A 26586-nucleotide genomic window follows, 5' to 3' on the forward strand; every position below is an offset into this window, starting at 1 on the left:
TCTTTAAAAAATATGATTTAAAAAATGTAGTAAAATTATGTTTTAAGAACTCTTTCGAAGATGTTATACTCCTGCGAAGTATAGAAATTGTTTTTGTTCCGGAGTTACAAAACAGAATTATTTCATTGATTAGAAACTTATTGTTCTGATCTATAAATGCATATAAACATGGTTTGTTAAATCATTAATTGGTCCAATCAAACATTCTTCCATTGTATAAATAATTATTGCCGATAATCATTTCAAATTCATAATGAATTGATTAAATATAATTATATTCATTAATATTTTTACAAGGTATTTATAAGAAAGTAATACACTAAATATGCATTAAAATATACATTAAAATGATTCAATAATAGATATAATTTAGTCATACTATTATTTCACCGATATTCATCCTGTACATTGTCGCCCTATTAGCTCAGTTGGTTAAGACGTAACCAATTCCGTCCGCGGTATGCCTAGGGTAGCGGATTCGATTCCCACCGTCGCAACAAAATTAATTTAATTAATAGTTGTGATGAGGTGCACGCAGCCACTGAAATTGAGGAGCTGATAAATGAAATTATCAGCGGAAAGGTGGTAAAACCCATATATGGTATCACAATGGGCTCTATTGCCTAAGTGTGTCCTTCGTGGACAGTCAATATAACAAAATCTAACCTAACCATCCCGTACATTCAATGTGAATTTATTACCAAAAAAAAATCTAATTAATCATAGAAACTAAAAAAAATGATCCGACACGAATTAATTGGCAAAGATGTCAAATTTTAAATAGAGAACATAGGATCATATTAATAAGATCAATTAGATCCATAGTTATCATCTCGTATATATAAGTACATAAGTAATATCATAAACCAAGTTTTTTAACTGTTACTGTACTGATACGACTACTGTTTCAAATGATTCGACAATCCTGCTAAGAAAGACTCTATCTACCAATTTAAATTGAAACCTTATTACACGTCACTTCATAGACTTAGAAAGTTATACAGATGTAATGTTTCGACATAATTATGATTGTTGATTATTTGCTTTTTATATTTAGGTAGTGATTACCTACGATTAAATAATTTAATTTGGTTACATTTGAATATATTATAAACCCCCCAACTAAAAAAAAGGGATGTTATAAGTTTGACCGCTATATGTAGGTGTCTTTGTGTGTGTTTGTCTGTGGCATCGTGGAGCCTAAACGGATGAACCGATTTTAATTTTTGCGGTCTCGTTTAAATTTAACGGGAAGTGTTCTTAGATATGTTTCAAGTGCGAATTAAGGGTTCCGCACCCGAAAAATTTGACGGGGGTTTCTTAAATTTTGTAAATTTCACTTAGTTTTGGATTGTTTTGGAAACAAAATTTTTTTTTTGAATATTAAATAAAATACCTTTGAATAAATATTGCTGTGTTGCTGAATATAATTCAGTAAATGTTATTTTATTAAATATCCTAAGGCAGAACAAAAAGTAAAAGGGAATGGGAAATTAATAAACCGAAGTTTATTCCATCCATTTTACAAGAAACAGATAACACAATAAAGTACAAAATTTTCAAGAGAAAAAAAACTTATCAAGAACTTGTAAATATCCACAACACAGGAGAGAGAGCAATCTTTTTAAATCGCATTCTTCAATCGTTGCATAATCTTTTTATTCAATGCAAATGATAAGCTGAGTGACCTGATGAAAAGTTCATTTTTATACTACCGCGACGCTGAGATTTTCTCGGCTAGGTACACCACCACTAAAAATAATCCTCTAAATATAATATTTAATTTATTATTTTGTAGAAAATCAATAATTTTTTTCTTTATGATTCGAGATATAATATTCTTCCAACATCAATTTTTTGCCACAACGGCAGTCTCCTTCACTAGAAAAAATTAAAAAGATTGCTATGTTCTCACGCTTCTTTCATTGTACGTGTGTTAAAAATGTCATTTTTAGTTGGAATGGAAATTTATAGCATTTATCAAAAAACACGATTTTACCTCCCAATCACCTCTCGAAACAAAAAGTTCCATACAGGGATATTTACGATAAAATATTCTAATAAAGATCATCTCTATAAAAGTAACCATTTAGCTGGTCTCCCAATTTTTTAAGTACTATAAAATCATAGCCTTACTGGATTATTACAAAACAAGTAAATGAAACCAAAACAAGAAACAATAACAAACAAATATTGCTAGTCATGTGAAATGAAGGTCACAAGTTTTAAGAAAATAAAAAAATGATACAAATAATTAACTTATAAATTAATTAAGAATAATTACGTGGCCATATGCAAGTTTTGTAAAGAAAAAATTAATTATAGATGGTTATCTATGATATTTGTAGATTTTTTGCTGCAAGTAAATACTAAAAAAAATAAACGATCATTTTCGAATCAATTACCAATTTATTTGAAGAAAGGAAATATTTATTTTGTGAGCATATTTTAATTGCTAGAAAAATTAGTATAAATATTAATTTTTACGCCACTACCTCTAGAAAAACATTAGATTATATTTTTTTACGGTTAACTCATAGCGACTATGAAAACTTTGTTCTCTAACGAAGTACCGTAATAAATCCGTAAAAATACACAAAATTGTGCAACGAAAAAATTATTTTTTGTATAAAGCCAAAAATGTATTCGTCGTGGAAAAGAACATTTTTAAAATGAAAAGTTAAAGGTGAATGAAAAACGAATCGTTTGCAAACAAAAAAATGATATCGTTTTAACGGCAATATGATCCGAATAGAATTTCATAACATTCGATAGAGTCGATCGAGTTTTTATTTTTTTAAATTTTTTATAACTTTTTATTATACTGGGAAGTTATGTCTTTTTCTATCTACTTCATTAAGAATGTCATTTCCATAGTCGCTAACGTAAAAACCTTGTCGACAAATAGGACGGTTGGCCTATAAATTTATGTAGAACTTGCATGAATTATTTATGAAATGGTAAAAATATTCGTCACTCTGGCGAATTCGTGGCGTAACTGAATTCATAAATTGTTACCGATAAGTAGTATGATTTAAAAAAAAAAAAATACAGTTGACGAGTACCACCGTATTAGTAAAGCGGCACTAACCATCATCCGCCAAAAAATATTTTTTTAATTACATCTTCACACAAATTTTTTTATAACGTATAACCTGAATTTGTGTCACCTCCATACAAGAAATATGTGTCAAAGCATTGAAATTCTTCGAACTATTCGAAGATTCTTATTTGAAATCATTTATGATGACAACAGAGACCTTTATACCTTTATTCTATTTCAACTTAAAAGAGATAACGTTAACATAATAGACTTTATGGGAACAATATTTTCCACGCCATGAAAATTATTTCAGTGATAACTAATAGGAAAAGAGTACCAAATATTCCCATTATGTACTTCTGCTTCTGCACAAAGATTAAGTACTTGGCAACTAAAGCAAATATGTCAACATTATGACCAGCAACTGTTACCTACATAAAGAACTTTTCCATCAGTAAGGTACATTTTATATCATTGAAACACTGTAAATTTTTCAGATGGGAATGGATTCTTGAACTCTTTGACACGTGATCCTGCTTACCATTCATAAATCCATAATGTATTACACTGTCTGTAATATCCCTGCTGTTGAGAAAAATTTACAGATTAGGCTCTTTTGCCTATAAAAAGTGGATCATAGGTAAAAAGGCAGAGCCATTTTAATTACAGCGTAATCCCATTTTCCATTTCCTATTACTCTTAGATTGAGAGCAAATGTCTCAATGCTAGTAATGACATTAAAACATTGTTCAAACAACCCAATTTAACAAATAACAAGTTTATAATCCAGACTTCTTTTCTCTACATCATCAAGATACGAAGGAGGACGGAGTAATATAATAACGAATAAAAATAAAAACGAATAATTTGAGAACAAAAAATATCGTTTAGATAAGATTGCAAGAAATCATATTTTCACTTGTTTTTAATATATACTTATATCTCTGCAAGCACAGACTGCGGACGTTCTTCGAAAACATTACGATAAAGTTCGATTACTTTACGGAAATAAAGAAAGTGAGGAAATGAAATGTCACTAATTGATTTATTTTTGTATGCAATGTTGTATCTATAATAACATAATAATAATAACTTTTCTAAGCATGTTGCATTATCAAGGTTCAATTTATTTTATTTCTTTATTCTCTTTAGCAAAAAAGTAATTGTTATTATTATTAATAAATTAATATACCGGTAAACGGGGTGATAAATGAAAAAATTGTTAATCACAACTTTTAGTATAAAAGCAAGAGAAACGCATGCAGAAAGTACAGTAGCTCTACAGTCCTAACACAGGAGGTAAAGCAAGAACAATTAAAATGAAAGTCTTCGTGAGTATCAAATTTTTAATAAATAGTTTAGTGAAATTCTTAATAATTGTGTAACAGAAAGTGAAGTTTAATCTTTTTATATTTTTTGTTAAAGGTTGCCCTAACATGCTTGTTAGCTGTCGCATCAGCTAGTTACATATCATCTCCATGGGCGGCTGCTGCATGGGCTGCTCCACAACATTTGCCAATCATTGACTCAAATGGAGTACCTGTAGAACCATTAGTAAATCAAGCCGCTCGTGTCCAACATGCTCAACTCCGTGCTGCCGCTCAAATCCGTAATGGTGATGCTGCTATATTAGGAGCACCACTAGCTCTTGCTGGTGCTCATGGAATCGCTGCTCATGGAATCGTTGCTCCAGCACAACTTGCCCTTGCTGGCCATGGCGCCATTTACGGTGCTCCATTACTTGATGCCAACAGTGTACCAATCGAACCATTAGCAAATCAAATTGTACGTGCTCAAAATGTTGCTGCTCACGTTAATGCAAATATCCGAACTGGAGACCTCCACGGAGTTCTTGGACGTAAAAAACGTAGCCTCCTCGCTGCTCCATGGGCTGCTGCTGCGTGGGCTGCTCCACAACATTTGCCAATCATTGACTCAAATGGTGTACCAGTAGAACCTTTGGTAAACCAAGCCGCTCGTGTCCAACATGCTCAACTCCGTGCTGCCGCCCAAATCCGTAATGGAGATGTCGCTTTATTAGGAGCCCCAGCCTTAGCCTTAGGAGGCCACGGTTTAGCTTTAGGAGCACCAGCCGCTATTGCTGCTGCAGGACCACTTGCCGTTGCTGGTATTCCAGCCTTAGCATCAATCAGCCATGCTGGTCGTGTACCCATTGATACTCCAGACGTAGCTGCTGTACGTGCTGCCCATTTGGCAACCAAAATTGGACATCCCTGGTAAATTAAATCATCAGTATTGATCAAAGGAACGTGATTTTATGGATACGCAAAGAATATGACCTTCCATTGTTTATAGAGCGCTGTCAATATAATTCATGGACTCTATAACTACTTTTTCATAAAAAGGCTAATATTTTTCTTTTCGAAAAAACATAATGTGATATGATTTTTTAATATTGCATTTAGATAGTTTAATTATTGTTCTTATAATATTTAATTCTTCACTGTAAAATGGTCCTATGAAATATATTTTTTTCTACATTGAAGTGATTTTTTTTTTTTGTTCGTTTTCTTATTTTATTTACAGTTCTTATTTTATCTACAAATAAATAAACTAAGCCGCTCTTTCTGGCGTCCGTTTCTGCTATTTAGAGAATAATAGTGGTATTAACTTTTGTTTAAACGATAGAAAAAGCATATGCAAAAGAATTTAGCTTTGCAGACTAAACTATTTATACAGAAATACATAGATAATTTAAAAAACAATTAAGAAAGCCATTTTTCGCTTTTGAATATGATTTTTGGAAAATGTTTTGAAATAGTTACAATTATTTACAAAGCAAATACAGTAAATTTGACCTTTGAAGGCTTTAAGTCTTTGACCTTCTTTAGTTTTTTATTCATTGATTATAAACCATTAAAGTTAAATTTATTTTCCACACTCTTTTAATGATAAGTATTTCCATTCTACGAATAATATACCGAGAAGAGCAAATATTTTGGATAGGTAATCGTAACATCCGAAATATTTTTTCGAATATTATATTTACAGAAAACATTATCTGATGTTAAAATTGTAATAAAGCAACGTTTCTAGAATTTTGATTATCATAAATATTCCGATTTTATTTGTCAGCCTGATTTGTCAGCTGAGTTAAACTTTCTGTCTTTGATAGTATGTAAATATTATGATGCAGGTTGCTAATGCCCAGTGCTGCTGACCCATGCAGATCTGTATGGGTCAGCAGCACTGAGCATTAGCTCGAGTAAACGGTAAGAAATCCATAGCTTATACTTCAATGCTGGTATGCTATTGAAACAGATGCTAGAGTATCCATGTTAGCTTAAGAAATATTACAGTATTGAATAGAGCTATCCATCAGAAATATTGTGATATCGCCAACCAGTATGAGTCGGGCAAAAACAAATTTTCCAAAACAAATTAATATGCAATTATTTGTTATTGCAAAACAAATTAATACACAATTTTAAGATGTATAAAAATTTGACAAAATACTAATTCAATGATTTCAAAAATTCATTACTTAAATTAAAAAAAAAAAAATCATTCAACCATCTATATAGAAATAAAATTGAAAATCAAAGTTTATCAATGGAAAATGATGAATAACTCCAAAGCTGTTGAATATTTATCGTTGTGCCCATTGAGATATTTATTTAGAATGTTTAGAACTAAATATATAAAAAATTCAGAAAATTTAAGCTGGGATGTCCATAAAATTTGTGGTCACTTTAGAAGAGTTTCACAACACTTTACATTAATATAATATATCAAAAGTTAAAACCATCATAAATCATTTTATTTCGACTATCGGAGAATACAAACTGAATAACTAACAGGAAGTTGTTACACTGGTGAAACAATATTTCCTATATAAAATTTTAAATATAAATGTGAAAGTAAGCATGTTTGTTTGTTTGTTTGTTACGGTTTCACGCTAAAAATAGCGAATGATTTTTAATGAAACTGTACAGCAATATAACTCATACATCAGAATAACACATGAACTATAATTTATAAAGATATATTAAAAAAAATAATTTAAAAAATTGAATTTAATCTGACATTTACCATTTTTTAAATTTTTACACAAATATTTAGTTTATGGTTCAAAATGATGAATATAGATGGATCGGATCGATGATCACCATTTTGAGCCATAAATTAAAGAATTCTGTAAAAATTTTAAAAAGTAAATGTCACAAAATCATGGCCAACTTTTCTGATATACTCAATGAATAATGACTATTTTACATTTAACAAAATTGAAAACTGTGCATATCAAGAGAGGGTGGAGGCTATAAAGCAGTGGTTTTTACTTTTAAGCTCAGTGAAGCTGGCGGGTATCAAGCTAGTTACTAATAAATTAAACAGTTACAATTTTCAGTGAAAATATACATATTAGAAAAAATATTTAATTAGCATGTTTTTATATTGTAAATGAAGTTTTAATTCATTCAAATTTTGAGGTGTATTAATAATTTTATTTGTAGTTATTTCTAGATTTAAGTCAAGTGTACGATATTTGCGTGCTTATATAAAAATATACACATAGGTATATACTGCACACATATAATATACATAAACTTGTCCTTTTATAAAATTTCTGATGAAATGTTGAAATTTCTTACATCTTACAATTGTAAATCACTCTAATTATAAAATAACAATAGTAATTTTAATTAAATTTTTTTTATTTATTGTGTTACATATTACTTTTTTTAGTTCTTAGTTTTCCTAGTTTAGACCTAGTAAAAAATGGTTAAATGCTAAGATCATACAGACAGACTCCTAAAGGAAAATATTTTAAAAATCGCCTTGAAAAATTTGTCTCCCCACAAACGATTATGATTTATTGAAATTAGATGAAAAACGTTCTAGTACAGGAAATATAGTACTGTCACAGACGATTTTTTCTATCAGAAAAATATTGTCCATTTTTAAAGAAATTGAAAATTCTGAACTCGAAAATGGCAACCAAATTTTTCTATCATGTCATGTTTTTTAGTTTTATTTAAAACTAGTTTTAGTTAAAACTGTTTTATTTACACCACTTACGCAACATTCACATGATTTATGTCATAATATTTGCGACTTCATTTTAAACTTGGGAACAACTCTCGGGACTAAATAATTATAATAATAATAGGGTTTAACCTCCGTTTCTCTGACATATGCGCCTATAACAGAGGCCACCCACATTATTATTTGCTAATCTTTATTTATTTAGCTTCATATATGTTTACAATTACAATTTGAGGTGGGTGAATTCGGTTGCTTCGTTCTTATCAAAGCGACGACAATGTGATAAAAATTCTACCACCCCATTATGATTATTTTTTTAATTGTTCACACTGCCGCTGCCTGGATTCGATAAAATAACAAGAAAAAAAGTTATTAAACAAAAAAACTTTTTGACAAAATTTTGTCACTTTTTTGCTCATAACTTTTTAAATTTTAAGTTTATCGCAAAAAAATACATAAACAAAATTGTAGCCACGACAATTTGCTACAAATTATGCCTCAATTTTTTTGAGAAATCAATAGTTTACAAGATACAGCTAAAAATATGTTTCCACCCCTTTTTTCAAGGTGGCGGGCGGGGGACAAGGGCGCCAACCCCACAAACTTGGGGTTAAGGTTGTATTGACCCCCCTACATGAACCACAAATAAAATCGAGTCCTCCAAAAAATGTTCAGTTTCGCCCTAAAATTGTAACATTTCAATGGACTATTAAATGTTATCAAATTCTTTTCAGATCATATCCCCTTAATATGCTTCAACGACGATATCGACGACGAAAAAATGCCTAGGACGTACGCACGTACATACATACGTACGTACAGACACAGACACACAAACACGCATACTTATTCTCGAAATTGGTGTTAATGCCTTGCCCTAACCATGAAAAATAAAGATATATTGTAAATTTCAAATTCGAAAATCGGACCCATCACAATAACTTCATATAGTGCGAAGTTAAAAATGTAGAAAATTCTTTAGGGTGTTAGTCGTTGGCTATACTTTATGAAATAATTACCGTTAAATCTATTAACTTAGTAATACCTCTTCGGTTATTTTGGTAAACATGTAAAGCTTGTATAAAGCCTAGAGTAGAATAAACAGATTAAGTCAGTTCGTAAAAACCTAATGAGGGTGGAAGAACTCAATAGAGATATTTTCATGGAAATAAAACCTTCAAATACTAGACTAAAATCAAATTATATAATTACAATGTCATATTTAATTAGGGAAATTTTCTGTTTAGATAAATCCAACTTTAAACTTCGAACATGAACTAATAGGAATCTATTCAGACCATGAGATATCCTTATTTTCTTGGTAGAATAATCTCATAAAGTAGTTTAATTTGCCTAAGCAATGTCTGTATTTATAAAATCAAAATTTCGATTTTTAATCAATATTGCAGTCACATCTACCAACACAGTTGCATTTAAATAATTTGCATATGTCCTGTTAGATATATTTTTAGTATCAATAAAATATATCTATATTTTTTTATTAATAATTTTCAAAACATTTTGCCTTATCAAGGTTTTATGAGTTTATTTTTTCTCCTTTGCAAAAAAGTAAGAGTAAATAATCAAATAAAATACCGGTAAACGGGGTGGTCAATGAAACAATTGCAAATAACAACTCTTAGTATAAAAGCAAGTAAAACGCATGAGGAAGGTACAGTAGCTCTACAGTCCTATCACAGGAGGTAAAGCAAGAATAATCAAAATGAAAGTCTTCGTGAGTATCCAAAAAAATTAAATAAATTGTTTAGTGAATTAATAATAGTTAATGGTGTAATAGAGAGTGAAGTTTAATTTTTGATATTTTTTGTTAAAGGTTACCTTAACATGCTTGTTAGCTATCACATCAGCAAGTTTAATTGCATCACCATATAGTGTGCTCCTTCAACCACAACATTTACCAGTCATTGACGCAAATGGTGTTCCAGTAGAACCCTTAGTCAACCAAGCTGCACGTGTTCAACATGCTCAATTACGTGCTGCCGCTCAAATTCGAAATGGTGATGCTGCTTTATTAGGAGCACCACTCGCTATTGCTGCTCCCCATGGAATCGCTGCTCCTGCAGCTATTGCTGGTCCTTTAGCCCTTTCTGCCCATGGTGCTATCTTAGCTGCACCACAACACCTACCAGCTATTGACGGAAATGGTGTTCCAGTAGAACCTTTGGCAAACCAAATTGCTCGTGCCCAAAATGCTGCTGCTCACGCCAATGCTCAACTTCGAAACGGAGACCTCCATAGTATTCTTGGACGTAAAAAACGTAGTCTCGTCGCCGCGCCATGGGCTGCTGCTGCATGGGCTGCTCCACAACATTTGCCAATCATTGACTCAAATGGAGTACCTGTAGAACCATTAGTAAATCAAGCCGCTCGTGTCCAACATGCTCAACTCCGAGCTGCCGCTCAAATCCGTAATGGTGATGCTGCTTTATTAGGAGCACCACTAGCTCTTGCTGGTGCTCATGGAATCGCTGCTCCAGCACCACTTGCCCTTGCTGCCCATGGTGCCATTTACGGTGCTCCATTACTTGATGCCAACAGTGTACCAATCGAACCATTAGCAAATCAAATTGTACGTGCTCAAAATGTTGCTGCTCACGTCAATGCAAATATCCGCACAGGAGACCTCCACGGAGTTCTTGGACGTAAAAAACGTAGTCTCCTCGCTGCTCCATGGGCTGCTGCTGCATGGGCTGCTCCACAACATTTGCCAATCATTGACTCAAATGGTGTACCAGTAGAACCTTTGGTAAACCAAGCCGCTCGTGTCCAACATGCTCAACTCCGTGCTGCCGCCCAAATCCGTAATGGAGATGTCGCTTTATTAGGAGCCCCAGCCTTAGCCTTAGGAGGCCACGGGTTAGCTTTAGGAGCACCAGCCGCTATTGCTGCTGCAGGACCACTTGCCGTTGCTGGTATTCCAGCCTTAGCATCAATCAGCCATGCTGGTCGTGTACCCATTGATACTCCAGACGTAGCTGCTGTACGTGCTGCCCATTTGGCAACCAAAATTGGACATCCATGGTAAATAAAATCATCAGTTTTGATCAAAAGAACATGATATTATGTATACGCAAAGAATACGATCTTTCATTGTTTATAGAGCGCTGTCAATATAATTCATGGACTCTATAACTACTTTTTTATAAGAAGGCTAATATTTTTCTCTTCGAAAAAACATAATGTGATATGATTTTTTAATATTGCATTTTAGATAGTTTAATTATTTTTCTTATAATATTTAATTCTTCACTGTAAAATAGTCCTATGAAATATATTTTTTCTATATTGAAGTAAATTTTTTTCTTCTGCTCCTTTGATTTTACATACCGATCCATAAAAAAGTTCCAAAGTTGTCCCAGAATATATCCTTAAAATTATACATACCGCATATTAAGTAAATGCTCATTTCACACATTTTTACATTTTTTAGCTATCATCCAAATCTTTAAGTGCAAAACACCCAAATGGGTTGCTATAAATATTTTTTATAATAGTATTCTTTTTAACTGATGTCGCAGTGGTAAATAAAAAATACACTAAGAAAAAAATTATCAATGAAATAATATTTTTTATTTAATAACCTTACAACTCGAAACACAAAAAAAAGCAAGCTTAATTTTTTTGTTTATTACTACCGATAATAAATTAAAACTCAAATGGATTAGAAGGGAAATTTCAAAATATTATGAATATAAAAAATAAACTACATATATTTAAGTCTTGTTTGTATTAAAAATGAACTGACCGACGCCTATTTAAGATAAATATGTTGTAATGTTTTGGGATACGCTCTGCTAAACGCAGAAATGCAGTACAAATATGTATTTTATTATAATTATAATTGTTATTCGCGTGGGTAAATTATAAATATATAAATAGTGTATTATCATAAAGAACATATAAAAATGTAAAATATATCACACTTAAAACCTTATGAACTTTTATTAATAAAATTATCATATTCATAGCCATTGTAGTGTTGGTTTTAGCACACTGCTAACTTTTGAATCATGATGTAAAATATCTCCAATACCCATGATGTAATATCGTGTTATCAAAAACATTTCGGAATAATTTATCTCACTCTAATAGTACAGGGGACGGTATAAGGTCGATCTTAGCCCATCTGATAACCAGATGCGACATATTTTTTATGAAATTTTATTGATTTTTAATCACTTCTATCATAGATGCTTTATCTTTTTCAAATTATTAATGGCTATTTTTAATTAAGATAATTTTAGTCAATTTTGTCCATCAAAGGTTTTTTTCAGGCAAGCCTATACCATTATTTTCGTAATACAATTATCTTCCATCTTATACCATTTTCAATTGGTTAACAGATCGGTGTAGAATCTGTTCATACTACACGTACAGGTAAGCCAATATAGATAATTACACCGATTTTTTAACCAATCGAAATTGATATTAGAATAAAGATAATTTAATTACGAAAATATGGTACATGCTTGCTTGCCTGAAAAAACCGTTCGTGGAAAAAATTGAATAAGATTAATTTAATGAAAAATAGCCATGAACACTTCGATGGAAAAACTATGTTAGATGTGTTTAAAAATCAATAAAATTTCATAAAAAATATGTCTCATCCGGTTATCAGATGGGTGAAGATCGACCTTTTCTTATACCATAATATAAAGGAGTCAATAATTGTGTGAAAAGAAGAGCGACAAAACAATATTTTGGAATTTAGTTTATAATACGTTACTTTAGGACAGTCACTGAGAAAAACCCCAAAATAGAATAAAATTGCTGAAATAAATTCATTTTGATAAATGAGCGAATTGGCTATCTAGTCAATACTGATGATTGCGTGAGGTCTATGCTATTTTAAAAGATCTACTCTTTCACATTATGTTAATGAATCTTACAAAAATGAAAAATCATCTGGAGTAGTGAACTGCATCGGATTGGTTATTGAATCGAGAAGAGCTTTATTATTTCCATAGTTTTATATTATTTTATTTTATTTATTATTTGATTTACAGATATCACTGTTTATCAACTGCTTATAATACATTTTTTTATATAAAAAAAAAAAAAAAATAGAAAAAGCTACCATCATAAAAGTTCATAATTTAAGGAAATATTCTGCTTACCATCTAATACATATTATAACATAAAAACTTGCTTTTTCTTTGTACAAACAATAACTAAACCAACAATTCAGAAGAAATATAAAATTTAAGCCTAATTTTAAATTTTAATCAATTGAGCGAAAATTAAAGCCATTTTTTCCTTAACACGATGTTGCGTTTTAGATACGCTGTTATTGCCGGTAACTTTTCTTTATTATACTCATTCAAGATGGCATTATTTATGCCCATCCTGTCTAGCTCTTCTCATTCCTGGCCTTCCGTACCCAGACAATTCTTGAACAAATGCTTTACACTTTCATAGCCTCCGCAAAGCACACATCACCTTTCCCCATTTACTGGTTTATATTAAATAACCTTGGACTACAGAAAATCGGGAAGGTAGAGCAATTTTTATTAAAATTTTTTTCAGAATTAATACCTACTCTATCAGAAAACCAGTAACTATTATCACCGTAGATATGTTCGAATATTGAAATCTTTATTACGTCTTCAACTGAGCAAAAACTATTACCACTTTATGATAGACCCCTTCGTATTCGAAGGGGTCTTTCTTTTCTTAAGTATTTGTCTGGGAGATATAAAGGGGGCCTATAGAAAAAAAATTTACTGGTAAAAATTCTCGGTCCATCCAGTATATCCATGACGATTTTGTATTAAAAATATTTTGTTTCTAAAATAGAATTGAGGGAATAGGTTAGTTAGTGTCCTGATATTTATTTCAATGTATCTTATATACGTAGATTACAAGAGCGGAAATAAAAATTAAAATCCATTGATAAACATGAAAGATAGAGGAAATTAAATAAGTTAATCTATTTTTTTCTTGCAAATCAACTTTTGTTTGTGATTTCTATGGCAGTCGCAAGTTACGGCGTCACCACGTGTTATTTTCCTCTCTTTCTATTTCAATCCTATTTAATCCTTCATATTTTCGTAGCTATTATTGCTACTCAAAAATAGAATTCACGCAATGTTTCGGCTCTGGTTTTAAATAATTAATAAAATATTATTTATTAATCTATGCAGACACACCTTGTAGAACAATTCCACGAGGTATTATAAATAAAATCAGAACTGAAATTCTTCTTCATAATATTTTTTACCACATTTTGAGTGGAGGGAGTATCTGGAGGTTTAAGATATTCGGTATATGTATGCATAAGAAAAACGTCTTACAGAAGTTAAAATATGAGAAAAACACATTTTTGGGTCTTTTCAACATTTCTATAAACGAGATTCATTCATATGTATGTTCAGCGTTTGGATAGGCATGTATAATTACCAATTCTATTGTATTAAAATTTTATTAAAAACTAAAAGAAGCAAATTTGTGATCCAAGCTTTCGACTTTCAACTCAAGGATCAAAAATCTCAAAGTGTCATGGAAGCCCAAAAGTCCTGAGCTCAACTCCCAGTTGAACCAACTCACCTTTTTAAAATTTTTAAATTTGTACTCCATTTTTTTGTGCCTTTTATATATTTGAAAATTGAGATAATTCATCATTCGTATATAGAGGTTTTGTAGCGTTTACGGCAAAAATTAAATTTCTTCAGAGTGCACTTATGCTTGCCTTAATTAATAAAAACACTTCAATTTACGAATTGCGTAAATGCAGTTTATTTATTGCATCATATAAAATTTGAAATAAAACTTAAATGATTTAATTTTATCATATATTTACTATCGATCTTGGAACAATGCAGTTAATTTTTTATTAAATTATTAAATTAACAACAATTTAATAAAAAACTACCTATACCAATAATGATATAAAATGGGTCACTTGGTTGTATTATTTATAATAACATATTAGTTTTCATATTATCTTATTTTATATTATCTGTTTAAATTAATTACAATAGTTTAAATACGATTTTATAATTTATTTTATAATTGTTCTATATTTTTATACCATGAATATATGTAATATGCAAAGTATACTAAGTTTAATATAATGAACAAGATACTATACTTTAATACTATGAACAAAATTTTGTTATAGGTGCTAAAATCACCTAATTAGTCCATTTTCGGTTGTCTGTCCGTCTGTCCGTCTGTCTGCCAACACGATAATTCAAAAACGAAAAAAGATATCAAGCTGACATTTTTACAGCGTATTCAGGACGTAAAAAGTGAGGTCGAGTTCGTAAATGAGCAGCATAGGTCAATTGGGTCTTGACCTATGGGTCCGTAAGGCCCATCTTGTACATTCCATTACAACTAATCAACAAATCCATTAAATTACCTTTTTCCTTATAACATTCTCCAAACTTAGGTGATTCTGAATATCATCGCCTTTTTTTATTTCTGCGCCATTTTTTCTCCTGATAGCTTCAACTGCGAAATTACGAAATTACTCCCTTTTGGACGAACAAGATAAAGATTCAGTTAACAAATTTCGACGGATTTGGAATTCACTACCAAAGGCTCTTTATCGGTGCATTTAAATGCGGAAACATTTAGAGAATTTCATCAGAACCGTGGCGTTTATAACAATTCTGAAAAACAATTTTTTATTGTTTCATGGTTCAATCACAATCAATAAAAAAAATTTCCATTGCTTTTAAACCGTTATGAATGATACTGCCGTATTTACAAAATAGAGGCAAGAAAATTTGCCTTAAATAAATAAAAAAGCTGTTTTTTGACTTGTTTTAATAAAATAAAGTTCAAAAACTAAACGAATCGACGTTAAGTTTATTAACGATCTTAAAAATATGAAATTAATAAAATATTTGCATCTGAAATTGTTATGAGAAGTAAAATAGTCATTACAGTCCGGGGGAACTCTAAGACTTAACAGTTTTCCACAGAACGGAAAAGAGGTCCCCCGACTGTAAGGACGATTTTACTTATCATAACAATTTCTGCTGAAAACATTTTCTTGTTTTCTAACATTTAAGAGCGTGATTCTGTAATCGTTAGGGTTTTAGTTTTTGAACCTTATTTTATTTAAACTATTTTGATGTTATAATTTCGTAGTAGTAGTACAGCATACATCAATTTGAAAAGTATTTATTTATAGCCTTTTTATTTGATACCTAACACGGTATTATGAAATAAAATTTTTTTTTTAGTTCTTGACTATATGCTCTCTGGGGGGCTTAATATTAAATTTAATGTGACGTAACATAGCCTAATACCATCGGACAATCAAGACACTTTCATCTATACCGAATTTGTCATCGATACCATGATAAGTAGCTTAGAAACTACGAGAGAAAAGGCTCGAGAGGAAAAATTTTCTAGAAAAAAGTTTTCAAAGACAATAGAGAACATTCACCTGTGTCCATGACTTTGACCACCTGAAGGCTTATATTTCTCGAAAAAATATTTTAAACAAAAATTGTTAGTTTTTTTTATGAGGATCAACTTTAATTTAAAGTTTTATTCTATCTCTTACCGTTTTAGGATTTTAATTGGCTATTAAAGGAATCCAAAGAACTGGTCAAATCTTGTGTCAGAACCTTGATATATTTTTGGAAAGTGATAATAAAGCCCTTTCATTTGATACATAACACGCCATCATTAAATATAAATTCGTTTTTCAATCATAACTTTATATATTCTCTAGCGGGTGCCATTTGTAAAATTATTATAAGTAGTTTAGAAGCTAGGAGGGAACAGATGAGCATGCATACATACCGGTCAAACGCATAATCCAAAATGCTCAAACGGGGACAATTTTCAGCTAATTTTTAGAAAAATAAATAAAATTTCGAGATGTTTTTGGCATATTTGTAAAATAATTTCTCAAATTTTTTCTTTAATACTTTATTTGAAATTTAAAGATGACATTTTTTCCCCTTTCGCAACAGATACAGGAAAACGAAGATAAAAATTTAAGCGATAGTTACAAAAACTATGAAGTATAACTGATGGTCAGATTCAATAATTTTTCGCAAAGATACAGACAGTTCTTTGAAATTTTGGTAATATTTTGTATTTATTAAAATTTTCCTTCAACACTTGAAGAGTATATAAATGCCCTTTTTAAAAGATAGATTCCCAAACTGTATAGGCCAAGTTTTCAAACGAGGTATCAAGATTCTAAATCGATGATTTGCCAGAGAAACAGCTGTTTTTTTGTAAAATTTATTGTATTTTAAATTTTCCTCCAATACTATATAAATTCCCTTTTTGAAAGATTAACGAAATGTAAAATGCATATTTTCCCGAAGTATTTTTCAAAAACATATCAAAAATTTGAACCTATATAAGATGTTTCATAAATACTCAAACAAACTTTAAATGATTTTTTTTACGAATATAAAAACCTTGTATCTCATACGAACCGTTTTCGGACTTTTATTTTAAGAGCTAAGATTTTTTTTTTTAAATAATATATCCCATCGATAATTATAATTATAATTTTACGTTTTTAATTTACAGTCAATTGTTTATTTTCACTTGCTTTATTATAATTTTGAAAGAATTATATTTTCTTGATTTTGATCAAATTTTGATTTTGGTTTGTTAGTTTGTACAGCTTATCTTTACTATCGTAAAAAGTAATTAATTAGGGATACGATGTCAAGTTTTAAATTAACTATTATTAGTCAAAATTTCTTAATCTGAGTACTTATCAATGATTGCTCCAAGAGGTTCTTGGAAGAAAAATGCACAAACAAAACTATAGTGCCGCTTTTCGTATATTTCTAGAAAACAAACTTTTAAAATCGATACATATTTCTTATGCAGTGCGACTGAAAGATATATTTTTATAATTTTTTTAAACGTTTTTCTTAATTATTAATAGACTAATCGTTAATACCAGGCAAAAGAAAATTTATTAATTCACAAATTATTTTGCAAAAATTAATAGTTACCATCAATAATCTACATTCAATCAAAACAAGTTTTGAATTTACAAGTACTAATAATGATAAAAAATAATTAATTATCATAATTTCAAAATACTTCACTAAGTTCAGAGGTCCAATAAAATTATTATTAAGTACATTCTTTAACGAAAAATTTCTTTATTGCCTCTGGAAAGAAACGACTGCCTATAAAATTAAGTCAAGCTTTTTAAAAGTAACTCTTTGACTTAAAATTTACGTCCATTGAATACCACAAAAATACTTAAATAAAAACCAATAATTCACAAAATATCCAATTTCTGGTATCAATTACTTTTTCTTTCTTAAAAATTAAATTACTAGGTAAGCACTACTTTAAGTTAAGAATGTGCATAAAATAACTATCACAGAAAGTTTTGTAAATAAAACCAAAAAGTAATTTAATATTAAAGTATCAAAATTACGTATCGAAAAAATTAACCTAATTATTAATTACGGTTCTCCAGTTGGAAAGAATTTTTATTAAGATCACAAAGTTACTTAAAACAAATCACCCAACAGCAATTGTATTTGTAAGTGAGAGTATTCACAGTCAATGTGATTGACTAGCAGAGGAGAGTAAATCTATGGATGTTACTGATGTAAAATAAGATGTTGAACTAATAAAATTCTTGTTAAACGCGCAAAAATTTCGCCGCGCATTCTCTTCCCCGCTTTTTTTTATGCAAAAGACCTTGTTGTCATTGTATTTGACTTTTTTTGTCGCAATATCATGTCCATCTAGGAAATGCTCGTACTCATCTATACATCAGTCGTATATACAAATGTGTTATCTTATATGCATATTTGTGATAACCTGTATTATAATGATGGTCAGGGTTGGTAAACATAATGAACCCTACGGCACAGGTTTAGCATACAAAGAGAAAGGGACCTTGCCCCGCCTGGTTCATTTAGAAACGCACTATAAAAGCATCAGTATGACAATTTTGTGGTACAGTCGCTCGCTCTACAGTCCTATAATCTAGGAGGTATTGCATAGAAAAATAATTTAAAATGAAAGTACTGGTATGTATTCATTTCTGGAAAACTGTATGAAAAATTTAAATAGTTTTCATACAAACAATTTTTGTTCTTTTGTAGATTGTTGTGTCCTGTTTTCTGGCTCTTGCAAGTGCAGGTCTAATTTACCCCCAACATTTGCCAGTAATTGGACCCAACGGCGTTCCATTAGAACCACCAGCAAATGTAGCTGCTCGTGCTCAACATGCTGCTGCAGTAGCTGCAGCTCAAGCACGTAACGGAGATCTTATTGGTCGATCCGCTGCTGCTTACATAACTGCTGGACCACAACATATTCCAGTCATCGGACCAAATGGCGTTCCATTAGAACCACCAGCAAATGTTGCTGCCCGTGCTCAACATGCTGCTGCAGTAGCTGCAGCTCAAGCTCGTAACGGAGATGTTTTAATTTCTTCAATTAACCTTGCAAGAGCACCACTTGCTCTTACCGCTGCCCCAGGTCTCTATGCTGCTACTGTTATTGGACCAAATGGTGTACCAGTTGAGCCATTAGAAAATCAAATTGCACGAGCACAAAACGCAGCCGCACACATTGCAGCCAAAGCACGAAATGGAGATATTGCCATATTAGGACGTAAACGGCGATCAGTATACTTAGGACCGCAACACATTCCAGTTATTGGACCAAATGGTGTTCCTTTAGAACCAGCAGAAAATGTCGCCGCTCGTATTGCCCATGCTGCCGCTCATGCTCGAGCAGCTGGTCGTAGTGGTGCCCTTGTTTTAGCTCCAGGATATGCTGTCATTCCCGAATCACGTACATATCCAGCTCTTGCTCCTGATGGTCAACCAATTGAAACACCAGAAGTACAAATCCTCAAAGCAAATCACTTGGCTGCTCACGCTGAAGCAAGAGCGCGAAATGGCGCAGCTCCTTTATTTTTGGCACAACAATTATATGCTGGACCATTAGCTGTAGTTGCACCAAATGGAGTACCAATTGATACACCTGAAGTTCAAGCCGCCAGAGCTGCACACTTTGCAGCTAAAGCTGCCGCTCTTGCCATTGTACCTCACTAAATTAATTGAAATGGACAATGATTGTTTGAATGTGGTTGCAATTGACACAAACCTCGCCGACCAACGTCTATAAAGCGCTGTCATTTTCACATTACTTTATTTTCACCACTGAAGCTCTTCATTCTATCCACCTTTTTCACTCAGCTTCTCTATAAACGTTATTATCAATTGCAACGTTGTAGATAGTTAATTATTTTTAATTTTTTTATTATTATTTACAAATATTTTGTAAAATAGCTCAAAAACAATTTTTTTTATAAAAAAGAAAATATAAATAAAAATTTTGCAATTATAATTTCTTTGATTTCTTTAATACTCAATAACTCAAAAATTTTATGTAAATTTTTGTTATTTCCTAAAAAAAAAGTAACTAGTCGCTTTTATTTACTTTTTACAAAATTTAGTTCGTAGTTGGAAATGTGGCTATTTTAAGTACATTATGGTTTTAAATTAAGTTTTTTTCAATTCATCGGAACTTTTCCAGATGACTATGTTTATAATTTATTTGAAGGGACTGAGTGGGTTCATTTTAGAAAATAATAACATTTTTTTAAATATCCGAGAAAAACGTACTTTATTTTAAATCCTCTACAATTTACTACTACATTTAAGACGCAGGACATTCCTCTTATAGTATTTTAAAAAATCTCTGTAGGTGTAGAGCTATAACTTTTGTATTTTCAAACAATAATCTATTTAGAATTTAGCTAATACTCAGTACACACAGGCGCAGTATTATAAATTATGTGCATAAAAATTATGAAAAAAATATTAAATAATACGACACTTGTTACGTTTCTGGGCATTGTGTTTAAAAAAGAAATGAAACAAATAAATTCACCGTAAGCATACTTAAAACAAATTCTTATCACTCATATCTTTGTCGGTTTAGATTAAATAGACGGACCAGAAAGATAACAAGCTTCGTCTGAATCATTCATACTTTATTTTTATATTTTAATCAGACTGCTGGTCGTTATTACTCAGTCTTTGTTTTGCTTCTTCTTGAGCCAATTGTAATGATTGCTTTGCAGCTTGAACTTCAGGTGTGTCAGTAGGCCCTTGTTGTGGCTGAGCCTCTGACGATGTTGGTAGATCAGCACTTAAAGCTCTGATTCCATTTATATCATTTACAATATACTTCACAGATTGAATTAATCCATTAGGGTCGATGTATGCTAACTGACCTCTGGGTTCCGCATTGGAACTAATTTGATTTGTAAATCCATACCTATATTGACCTTGTTCTGTTTGAGCATGATACTGTGTACTGGCGGATGGTAAAACTAGTGAATTGTAAGCGATTGTTGGATATAAAATGGGAAATTGTGTTAAACGCAACGAGGGTGGTAAAAGCGTAACACTTGCAGCACCAGCTCCAGCAGATGGAGGTTGTAATGTTGTTGGAGGATTTGGAGATGATAATAGTTCCAAATTTGACTCTTCAATACGTTTTAAGTGTTCTAAACGAGCTTGTTCAACTTCTGCCGTGTCTTGAACAGGCATTGGAGGTTTTAAATCAGCTACTGGTGGTTGAGGTAAATTTGATGCGGCTGCTCTGAAACCGTTCGATGAATCCGCTATGTATTGAACATTTTGTACCAATCCATTTGGATCCAAATATGCATAAGCACCACGAGTGATTCCATCCGCTGTTCGAATTTCATTTTTAGCACTTGTTGGTGAATTGTATCCGTAACTGTATTGGCCTAATTCATCCTGAGCATGATATTGAGTTTGAATTGGTAATTGAATAGCTGTCAATCGTAAGCCGGGGTTTTGTAACAAATTTAATGGATATGCATTTGTTGCACCAAGGGAAATTATTGAAATTAATGTCTGAAACAAAATAATTAAATTTTTCCATTTAAAACCGAAAATTAGTTGTAAAACCGAAAATTAATAAGTAATTATTGATGAGATTGTTTTATTAATAATGCCTTATATGAGAAATGTTATTTCCACGCAACGATTTTGAAACTAATTAGCTCAATCAATCACCAAATGTTTCTAATTGACGGTTTTAATATTGAAACAATTGTTAAAAAATTTAGAAATTATATCTTGATTTTCAGGCAAAAATTATGTAATTTTGATTTTTTTCTTTCAAATATCGAAATCGTAGAAAAAAACGAGTCAAAGAACAATCATATTAAATTAATATCGGTGTCACCCTCATTCATTCTATTCAGTTTCTGAAAACTTTAGATTATATATTTTAGGTCATTGAATTTATTAATCATGATAAAAAAATTTTTATATATTTGTTTATAAACTTTTACTTGAACCAATTAAAAAGCAAAACATAGAATAATAATAAATATTTTTACTTACATAGAAAAGAAGCATTTTAATTGGTTAAAATGACTTCAAATGAACAACAAAACTTTCAACGTAAAAAATTATAAACGTCAACCAAACTTGACCAAATGATCACGAGAGTTCATATACATTACAAAAACATTTTCAAATATCTTCTGCTTTTATATGTAACATCGCGCCCATGGTCTTATTCTAGAAAACAATATAGATATAGCTATTATATTATGCTTTTATTGCAAAATAACGCCCTTATGACATAATACAATAAGGATGGAAGTTATATAACCATAAGTATAAAAGATGTATCTATAATCTGAACTATCAATGTGTAACTTGACATCGCAAAAAAAAACCCCACCTTGGTGGTTATACGAATAGGTATTAAATGTTACATATTTATCTCTAGGTGTATATAGTGTAAACTATCTGTAGCGACGACGTTTTGAACTTTAGGGAAGAAATAAAAATTAAGGCACACTTGGCTCTAAACTATGTAATTTGAGGTACTGCATGTGTAATACTTTATAGCTTAACTATCCCAATTTAATTGTATTGTCCTCAGCAGCTCTTCTAAATTAAAGTAAGTATCGCTTATGATTTGGATATGATTCACTTTTTCATCTCTATCTTTTGGAGCTAATTAGAAGTTTTATTACTCGTATACAGCTATTTTCCTCTGCTTAAGGTCGTTAATCTGAGAACTTCTGAATTTTTTAGTGTGTATATCTTAGACACCTTGAAAATTTGTATTGACTAAGTTCAAAATCGAATAGTTTGCCTTAGAGAGATCTACTCAAAGTCTAGTTGGTATAAATTCAATTGGGCGACTTTGTTGATATTCAATATGGAAGTTCCGAAACTATACCCATTCATAAAAGACTGGTCAATATCTTCATTACCTAGCCGCTTAATACGAATTTCTTATTTTTTATTTCGTCGTCAATTTTAATGTATTAAATTCCACAACCCTGAAGAACTTGTTTGTATATAGGAATAAAATAAATCAAATCGTAAAATTCTATAGGCTTCTCTAACTGTACACCAATTTTTTATTCAGGTAGCACAAAATAATGTATATATACTATGCGGACAACGTGTCGATTAATCTTAATGAAACTATAATGGGAAAAATTCTCCTGGTATCAAATACTGGATGTTTTGCATTTTCTGTTAGCTTTACCACGAGAGGAACTATGTTGTTTGGCCTTTATGTTGTTGATCGTATTTAAACCTAAGTTAAATACAATATAATTGAATAGGTATAATACGGTGGGTATCCAGATTCACGTACGTTCACTATGATATTTATATCGCCGATGTCGATGTAAACAACTTACACTGTGGTATATTCACATACCTATATTTATTGTAATGTCCTTCCTTATAAAGACTGAAAGAAAAAATTGCATCCTCTATATTTAGATTACTAGTTAACCAACAAGAATAAAACATCGTCGAAAGAAAGATTAGCTTATACTCCTCCGTTCGTCTTTGTTCACCAAACAAAACCATTTGTTTATATCAATTTTATTCAGATCATATTATTATTATTATTCTGGTTTTAATGTTTAATGTGTTTGTTTATTTTGAAAGAACAATGTTTTTATCGCTCTATGTTATTGTAGTTAAATCATTTCAAAATTGTGTTTCTTTGTTTAATCATCGGTAAGGTAAATATTTTCAATAAAACTATCTCAGAAATTCCAAATATTGTGGTATAGAGCTTTAAAGCATAAACACCTTTCTAAATATTAAACTTAATAAGAAAACTACGGTTCAGGGTGACAAACTAAAATTTCTTACGTTCATCGAAAAGCCGGTTTAAAAAGTTTTAATTCTTTGATTAAATTAAACAAATAAGTTTCTGTTCCTGGTACACTTATTCATTCAACAAAAATACACATTTATCCATTTCAATTAACAATCATTCATTCTTCTTTTCAAACAAATATTACCATATAGATAGTTGGACAGAAATGGTGCTTTGTTAAATAATTAACACATACTTGAAACTTATTGATTGGTTTCCTTTTAGCAAGTCTACTAAACTTCTCTCTACGACTTTTTTTCGTGCTGCGTTTTCAAATGAACATAAAAACGTCATATGTGTGCCATCGGTCTGTAAAACGCAGCAGGGATTATGTCGGACACTATGACCACTTCATAACATTAATAATTATTATTAGACAATGAAATATTTTTTCCTACAAAAACACTGCACCGATGAGCTTACCTAGCACCAGGAAGATACCATACTTTTTGTTTTTGAATGTATCTTACATGTTCACTTTTGCTAAATTGTTTAATAAAATGTAATCAAGTGGTTAAGCTGCCCGAAAAATTCCATGCAGGGTTTTTTCAGAACGCTTATTTAAACATGTCGTTATCATGCTCATTTGAAAACGCTGCACTTTCGAAAAAAGTTGTAGAGAGAAGTTTGGTATACTCGCCAAAAGGAAGCCACTTTCGAAGTTTCAAGTATGTGTTAATCATTTAACAAAACACCCTTTCTGTCCCACGATCTAATAGGTGATAAATTAAAAAGAATTTTGGCCATTAAGATGTAGTTTATTCGAAAAGGTTCCAAAGGTTTAACAAGAAGGCAGTGAGAGAAAACTAAATTTACTTAGTAAAGTATATTATTATCAGTTCAAAATTCCGATTCGAAGCTTTTTTCTAAAAGATATCCAAGATAAAACTATTCGAAACGCATGATGTTTAAACATCTTTGAGATAAACTGACGTTAACTTTTTATAGTTTACGCAATTTTATGATAAACATTAGGTAATAATAATCGGAAATCTACTTGTTTAAATTTGTAAACAAAATTTAGTAGGCAAACAAAAATAATAAGTTTAAAAAAATAAATTCATGTTGACATAACAAACAAAGCTAAAAATTTGTTGAGTTGCAAAACTTGCACTTTCTTCCTAGAGCATATGGCCCAGTTGATTAAAGCGCATGAACCCGAAAGACCCGATTCCTGCTATATGTGTATTCTTTTAACTATATTTGGTGAGATTAAGTTGACAAGTTATTTCTCTTTATAGTTTACGCCATTCTATCATAAACACTAACAATAATCAAAAGTCGACTTTGATGTTTAAATCTGTATACAAAATTTAGTAAAAAAATAAGACAATATGGTAGACTGTAAGGGTTTGATTCTAACCAAATAAAAGTGCATTAATATTTGAAATGAGCGAATTCTAATTTATTTCAATATTTTATATCGATAGTAATAACCGTATATCTAAAAAGTAAGTGACCACTTAAAAACGTTCAGGAATTATATAACAGGATTATTAAATTTCTGTAATCATTTTAAATAATTAAATAATTTTATCGAAGCAGTTCAATTTACTAAGACATTATCTTTCACCTCCATTAATGATTGTAAAAATAAAAAATTTATTTATTTCTTTTTTTCTAATAACAGTCATTTGTATGAAGGAGTTTTCCATAATTTTTTGTGAAATGAATAATATTAACATACTCCAGCTGAATTTTGAAGCAACTAAGCGGTTGTCTACTTCAGACGTCACATCCGATAACAATATGAATTTCGACGAGAATGAAGTAGACGTGAAGTTAACAGAATGATGAAGAAAATGAAAATGAAGATGACGACCAATATGATTCCCTAAAATATTTAATTTTAACGAACATCTAATTTAATAATTTTTTAAAAGATAATTTGTTTTAAAAAAAATAAAGAAAATTGAAACGAAATAAATATTTTAGTACAGCACCCATTAACATTACCATACGCATTTTCAACCAATAAAATTAGCCAAATTATTGTCGAAATCTAAACAAAACTATGCATGAACTTATAACTTTATATTCGATTTCTGATCTATCGGGAAGGTAAATATTTTATTATCGAAAAGATGTTTTAATCGGGGGCTCCATTTCCTTCGGAAATTCGGTAAAATGCAAAAAAAAAAGTTTAAAGTGCTCAATAAGATTTCAATATTTTTTGAGAATACGAGTCATAATTTTAATTTTTATGTACCTAGTTATAAAGGTTGGTTCACAATATCCAACAGTCATAATTCAAAAAAAGAAGCAAAAAAAAAGATTGATTCAGGTAGGTTAGACTTCTTATTTGTTTGATGTGTTTACTGGTTTCACGGTTTTTTTTTTAATGTTCGACGTGCATGTAC

General features: G+C 30.8%; 3 protein-coding genes across 3 annotated transcripts; 2 read left to right on the top strand and 1 right to left on the bottom strand.

Annotated features, from left to right (window-relative positions):
* The first annotated feature begins 4291 nt into the window (after nt 1–4291).
* LOC123299928 lies at nt 4292–5285 on the top strand. Its single transcript, XM_044882354.1, has 2 exons — nt 4292–4374; nt 4469–5285. Exons 1-2 carry the CDS (start codon nt 4363–4365, stop codon nt 5282–5284), a joined length of 828 nt encoding a protein of 275 aa, XP_044738289.1. The 5' UTR covers nt 4292–4362; the 3' UTR covers nt 5285.
* Nucleotides 5286–9717: 4432 nt separating this feature from the next.
* LOC123299917 lies at nt 9718–20255 on the top strand. Its single transcript, XM_044882343.1, has 3 exons — nt 9718–9785; nt 9885–11068; nt 19755–20255. The coding sequence occupies exons 1-3, from the start codon at nt 9774–9776 to the stop codon at nt 20092–20094; spliced, it is 1536 nt and encodes a 511-aa protein (XP_044738278.1). The 5' UTR covers nt 9718–9773; the 3' UTR covers nt 20095–20255.
* A 796-nt stretch (nt 20256–21051) lies between these two features.
* Nucleotides 21052–22443, bottom strand: LOC123290988. Its single transcript, XM_044871405.1, has 2 exons — nt 22429–22443; nt 21052–21933 (listed from the first exon to the last, which is right to left on the bottom strand). Exons 1-2 carry the CDS (start codon nt 22441–22443, stop codon nt 21052–21054), a joined length of 897 nt encoding a protein of 298 aa, XP_044727340.1.
* Nucleotides 22444–26586: the final 4143 nt, after the last annotated feature.

Source organism: Chrysoperla carnea, chromosome 1 (assembly GCF_905475395.1).
Source record: "Chrysoperla carnea chromosome 1, inChrCarn1.1, whole genome shotgun sequence".
NCBI classification, from domain to species: Eukaryota; Metazoa; Arthropoda; class Insecta; order Neuroptera; family Chrysopidae; genus Chrysoperla; species Chrysoperla carnea.

Coding starts and splice junctions, on each gene's coding strand:
- LOC123299917 (XM_044882343.1), top strand. Junction 11,069..19,754: donor GCTGTACGTGCTGCCCATTT/GGCAACCAAAAT, acceptor TATTGCCCATGC/TGCCGCTCATGCTCGAGCAG.